We start from the raw sequence: 6,334 nt of genomic DNA, 5'->3' as shown, positions 1-6,334 counted from the left end.
TGCCCGAGGCCCCAGGAAGTTAGAGGACTTGGCTAAGGTCATTCAGGTAAGGAACTTCAGAGGTGAGAATTGAGACCAGACCCTCAGGCTTTGTGTGGGAAGCTCTTCCACTGCACCAAGCTCAAAGATTTAGCAAAAGCACACTGGAGCACCCATTTTCTGTCCTTTGTTTATGAGAATGTTGTTGTTTGACAAGTTTATTGAAATAAAAACATTTTGAATTTGGTGATAGGAGACTAGGATTCCAGTCCTGTCCTATTGCTTAATTTCTCTGAATCCCAGTTTCTTCTCCATGAAATAAAGAAGATTGGATTAGATGATCACCAGGGCTCCTTCTGTGTTAAATATTTCAGGGTTCTCTGACTGGCTTTGCTGTTAATTCTCTGTGTTGGTGTTAGATAAATCTTCTCACTTCTCTGGGCCTGTTTACTCATCTGTAAAATGAGGATGACAATACTTTTCCTGCCACCTCATGCAGTAAATGTGAGAATTAAATGAGAATTAAAAAGCCTTTTGAAAATAAAAAGTGCTGATACATGTAGGTGGCTCTGGATAGAGAGATAGGCTGGGAGATGGGAGGTCCTGGGTTCGAATGTGGCCTCAGACACTTCCCAGCTGTGTGACCCTGGGCAAGTCACTCAACTGCCATTGCCTAGCACGTAACACTCTTCTGCCTTGGAACTGATATTTGTTATAAAAAAAATAATAGTAGGGACTCTTTTTGATATGGCTATGCTCCTATTCTATAACAGTGCCCAGGCAGGACCTTAATGGTCAGGTGGATGGGTAACCCTTTTAAGGTCCCATCTGGGGTTGGATTGATTATTAATATTGGGCTCTATTAGCCTTTTCATCTGACTGCGTTGCTCCCTCCCCAAGGGCCGTGATGTAATGACCACTCAGGAAGGTACTTAAATAAACTTTATCTATTGATGTTAAATAGGGAAAGGAATAATCAGGAATGGATTGGGGATAGGAGACCCTGTCACTATAGCTATGATCAATAATCCCTCAGGACTATAGGCTGTTGTTTCAGTAAGCTGCCGCTAGTAGTTTCGTGCTCCTCTGGTTCAGCTTGGCCACTGCCAAATCAGAGGACAATCTGCTCAGTTGGTACAGATACCGATGACCTCTCTCAGCTTTCTTAGTATCAATTTATGATGTCAGCCTGTACAGCCTTTAGGAAGAAATCCCTCAGGAAATTCACCCTCTTATTCTTATACCTCCCTTCCTCCCTTCACCTCCCAGGCCCAGATACCTAATAGCTAATGATGATTCAAATGCCTAAAGATCTAGGGAGATTCAGAGAGGATCAATGTTCAAAGCTCAAAGACCAAAGACCTGAGCCTCCAGGACCAAAGACCAAAGACCTCTCCCTGATGGCTGTGAGGGCTCTTTTCCCTCAGGCCAACTGATTTTCCACTCTCCTAACTGCTTCTGCCAACATTCTGAGGTCTCCAACTGTCTCCCCCTGTCAATCAAAGTGAGACAAAACAACTCTCAAAGCTTGAATATAACATACTTAATGTTGATTCTAAGACAGAAGGTAAGTGTGTATTTAGAAAGAAAGAAAGAAAATATGAAGTGCTACATAGATTAAAAAAAAGACAACTATTATTAACAAACATTATCAATAGCAAGGGGCAGTATGGTATAGAACATATATGGTATATGTAGAACATATGGTATAGAACAGAAAGTTGGCCTCTATTTCTATATGAACTGGAAGAACCCCAATGAACTGATGCAGAGTGAAATGAGCAGAACCAGGAAAACAGTGTACACAGAAAGTGAAACATTGTGGAACTATCCAATGTAATGGACTTTGCTATCAATGGTCAGGACCATGCCAAGGGATTTATGAGAAAGAATGCTATCCACATGCAGAGAAAGAATTGTGGGAGAAGAAACACAGAAGAAAAATATGACTTATCACTTATCATATGGGCATATGATTTGGGGTTTTGATTTTTAAAAATTACTCTATTACAAAAATGAATAACAAGGAAATAGATATCAAGTGATAACATTTGTATAACCTAGTAGAATTGTTTGTTGGCTCTGGAAGAGGGGAGGGAAAGAAAATGAAACATGGAAACATGGAAAAATATTTTTGAAATTAAGATAAATTTAAAAAAAAAGTTGGCCTCTAGGATCTGGGTTCAAGTCTTGCTTTTGATAAGTCACCTGATATTGCTCTGGCAACTCACCAAGGCGTTTGGACTTGGAGAAAGGGAGTTCCTTAATAGGTAACCCTTATACTACAGGGCCACTCTGCCTTTCTTATAGCACAATGATATTCCATGATATACTTTATCTAATTATTCCCTTATCAGTGATCCTAGATGCTGTAGCATGCACAGTGTCCACACCTTGGCAAACCATCTTGCCAGATGGGCTAAACCAGGTTGAGGAGAACCTCTGGGCCTCAAACCCACTGGTGATCTAGGAAGATGTCTCCCCTAAGCATGTGAAGACATCCCTAGCATGACCATGAAGACAGCTGAAGTAGATGCTCTGGAGCACTTACTACTTGACACCAAAGTCATCCACTTCATCCCAGCTCATTGCCAATTCTCTGCCTTTTGTCTTACCACTAGATTTGGATATCTGTGGAAGAGAGAATGAAGCCAATGACTTTAGGCAACACTACCTCATTTAAATCCAGTTCATTCTCTTTTTTCTAAAAAATAAAAATAAATAAATAATGAAATAAATAAAATTAATCCAGTTCATTCTCAAGTCAAGACATCACCTGATTCTGTTCTTGGTTCTCTTCTAAAACAAAGGACAAACCACCACAACAGCAGTCAATGGGCCTGTGATTTTTTTTCCTTTTTACTCCCATAAGAAGTGCTGCTATGCACAATTGGGTACATATTAGATCTTATTTTCTGGCATAATATAAAGCAGAGTTGAAAGTTCCAGAGTGAACCTTTATTTGCCAATTATGGGCCAGACCGCTGTGCTGAAATGAAATGGTGATGTCGAGGGATTTTTTTTTTTTTCAATTAGGCCTGGGTCTAGTGTGGAATAGAGTTGAAACCAAAAACACTGGTGAGATCTTGAGCACCCGTGAGTATAGGTCTGGTACCCAGAAAGAGAGGAGTAGATGACGTCTCATCATCTTGTGCCCTGGTTGAGGGGGCAGCATGCATCTGGAGTTATGATATTCAGTTCTGGACACCATAGTTTAAGACGGTCATTGATTAAATGGAGCCCATCCAGAGAAGGGTCTTCAGGGCGGTGAAGGAGACCAGACACCATGCTGTCTGAGGGTTGGTTGCAGAAATTGGGGTTGTTTAGCCTAAAAAAGCCAAGGTGTGACTATCGCCGACTTCCTGTTGTATGGAAGAAGGATTTGACTTATTCCTCTTGTCCTGAAGGAATGTTAGAAGCAATGGTGGGTGTTAAAATGAGGCAGAGTTTGATTTGACTTATGGGAAAGCTTCCTAACAGACCTGTTCAGAAGGGAAGCAGGCAGCCTCGGGAAGCAGGGAGCTCCCTGTTGTGGGAGGTCTGTATGTAGATGCTGGATGGCTACTACTTAGGGTCTTGGGGTAATAGGAGCCCCTTGTGTAGAAATCATGGAGCCATGAAGCCCAGCTTAGCCAAGACTGATATTCTCTTTTCCAACTGTGCTGTGTTAGCTAGAGGAAGGCCTGGCTAGATGGACAGGTCAGGACCAGGCTGTATGACGTGGTAGAAAGAGTCTGCGACTGGGAGTCAGGAGACCTGGGTTCTGTTCCTGAGGCTCATGCTCACTGTTTGACCTCAGACAGGTCCCTTCTCACAGGCTTTAGTTTTTTCATCTATAATATGAGGTCTTTGTCATTTTTTTTAAGCCTTGCCTTTTGTCTTAGAGTCAATACTGAGTATTGGTTCTAAGGCAGAAGAATGGTAAGGGCTAGGCAATGAGAGTTAAGTGACTTGCCCAGGGTCATATAGCTAGAAAGTGTCTGAGGCCACATTTGAACTCAGGCTTTCTCATTTCCAGGCCTGGCTCTCTCTATTGAGCCACCTAGCTGCCCCCTAGAACTGAAATTCTTTTTTTAAAAACATTTTTAAATTTTTTATTGTTATGCAAAATATACTTCCATATTGGTCATTGATGTAAGAGCAAAGCGAAACCCCCAAATAAGACCAAAGATACACTAATGCAAAAGACAACTCCAACAGTTCTTTCTCTGGAGGTGGAGAACATTCCCTGTCATCAGTCTTTCAGGATTGTCCCAGATCATTGCATAGCTGAGAGTAGCCAAGTTTTCCCAGATAATCATCATCCAATATTGCTGTTATTGTATACAATATTCCCCCAGTTCTGCTTATTTCACTCTGCACCAGTTTCTGCAGATCTTTCCAGCTTTTTCTGAAATCATCTTGTAGAACTGAAATTCTTAATGTATGTGCATGTGTGTCTGTCAAAATGATCCAAGATGCTTTGTCCATAAAAGTCATTTTGTACATGGATCTTCTGGTTATTCATGTCAAGTGAGGCATCAGACAGGGAGACAGATGCATGCTTGCCACAAGCTCCTAGAGGGACAGTGTGTGGTACATTGAAAAGAGTGTTAGATTCAGTGTCAGGATCTTGGTTCAGATTCTGACTTGGCCATTTACTTAAGCTGTGTGACCTTAGACAAGTCACCCTGGATGGCATTTTTCTTGTCTGTAAAACAAGAAAGTTGGATTAGCTTGTCCCTGAAATCTCTTCTAACTCCAAATCCAAAGCCCATATGGAAAAGGGTTCTTGATAGATGAGGGCTTCTTCAGTGTTTTTATGCCATGGATCCCTTTGGCAGTTGGATGAAGCCTGTCTTTAAATATAAAGTAGAATAGTAGGAATGTTCAAGTAGTTACCAAAATATTAGTTCCAAGTTCCTATTCTCCCTGAAATCTCTCAAGCAATCCTTTGGTGTGTGGAGGCCAGATATGATAGATAAGTGATGTGGTTCCCCAGATACTCCTGTTCATGAATTCATTGTGAGCCCCAAAACACCAAAGGGGGAGATGTAAGGGGTTGGTGTAAGCCTCTATCACCTTATGTACTGATTACTGCCCAGCCTACTGGTAGGGCTGCTGGCCTCAAGTGTCTCCCCGCTTGAATCCATACTCCATTCACCACTCAAGGGTATTTCCCTAAAATGCAGGTCTTATCATATCACCCCCTACTCAATAATCTCTAGTGTTTTCCCTTTGCTTCCAGGAACAAATACAAAATTCTCTGTTTGTTATTCAAGGTTCGCCACAACCTATGGCCATCCCCCTGCTCCTCACCTTTCAGGCTTCATGCCTTATTTCCCAACATGTACTCTTCAGTCTAGTGATGCTGGCCTCCTGGATGTTCCCAAGTGAGACCCTCCGTCTTAGCTCTGTCCTCCATGCCCAGAATGTTCTCTCTCTTCTGCTCTCCTGCTCATTTCCATGGCTTCCTTTAAGACCCAACTAAAATCCCATTTCTCTATAGAAAGCCTTCTCCAACCCCTCTTAGTTCTAGTATGTTCCTTCTGCTCATTATCTTCTATTTATCCCATGTATGGCTTGCTCTGTCTGCATTTGTTTTCATACTGTCTTCCCTGTTAGATTGTAAGCACCTTGAGGGCAGGGACTGTCACTCACTCAGCACTTAGTAGCCATTTAATGTTTACCAAATGAATAAATCTATGCTGGAAAAGCAAGTAGATTGTCTAACGTGGGACGGGTAGTTGGGGCAGTGGGGCAAGTGGACCTCTGAGTTAATCTATCACACATAGCTTTTGGACAGATCTTCAGGGAGAACAATGATTAGGGGCCAGAAAAGAATAGGAGGAGATAGTGGAGCAGAGACCACCAGACTGACTTTAGGAAAATGGCGCAGTGCATGTGCGGAGCCCAGTCTATTCCTTGCTGCCAAAGTCCATCTCTTGAGTCTACCTAGCTTCCCAGTGTTCTAGATGTGGTGAAATCTGAGAACATTGAGATTTCAGGAAAATCAATATTACTAGTGACTCTGGTATGATGGAGACATAGATATAGGATGGGCATGAGTTAGCCTCTATTGGTTTTGATTTTCATGAAAGAATTGGGGTGAAAGACCGCATCAAGGACATGTATGACCAGGAAGGAAGGTGGGCCAGCCATATATGTGAGAAAGAAGGATAATTGAAGGGACTGGATAATATCCATAAAATGCTTCCATTGTGGGAATTTTGGAGAACCTCTGAAAGAGTCAGCGAAGGTCTTGAATGAAGGCGTGGATGGACTACCATCTGCATAGAGGAGGGGATTTCCTACCTCCACGAGATCATGGAAGCATAGCACTGAAACATAAATAAGCATGTCCATGAAAGTTTGA

At 42.1% G+C, this 6,334-nt stretch overlaps 1 protein-coding gene across 1 annotated transcript in view; it reads left to right on the top strand.

The window, feature by feature from the left end:
• The window catches only part of NAT8L (N-acetyltransferase 8 like), a 51,804-nt gene extending 46,449 nt beyond the window's left edge, over window positions 1-5,355 (top strand). Inside the window, exon 3 of the mRNA XM_044681774.1 lies at window positions 5,285-5,355. Within this exon, the coding sequence (XP_044537709.1) occupies window positions 5,285-5,355 (71 nt within the window). The remainder of the gene's footprint in view (window positions 1-5,284) is intronic.
• The last annotated feature ends 979 nt before the right edge of the window (window positions 5,356-6,334 follow it).

Source organism: Gracilinanus agilis, chromosome 6, assembly GCF_016433145.1.
Source record: "Gracilinanus agilis isolate LMUSP501 chromosome 6, AgileGrace, whole genome shotgun sequence".
Lineage (NCBI taxonomy): Eukaryota > Metazoa > Chordata > Mammalia > Didelphimorphia > Didelphidae > Gracilinanus > Gracilinanus agilis.
The sequence above is the reverse complement of the archived record's forward strand: the minus strand, read 5'-3'. Positions and strand labels throughout refer to the sequence as shown.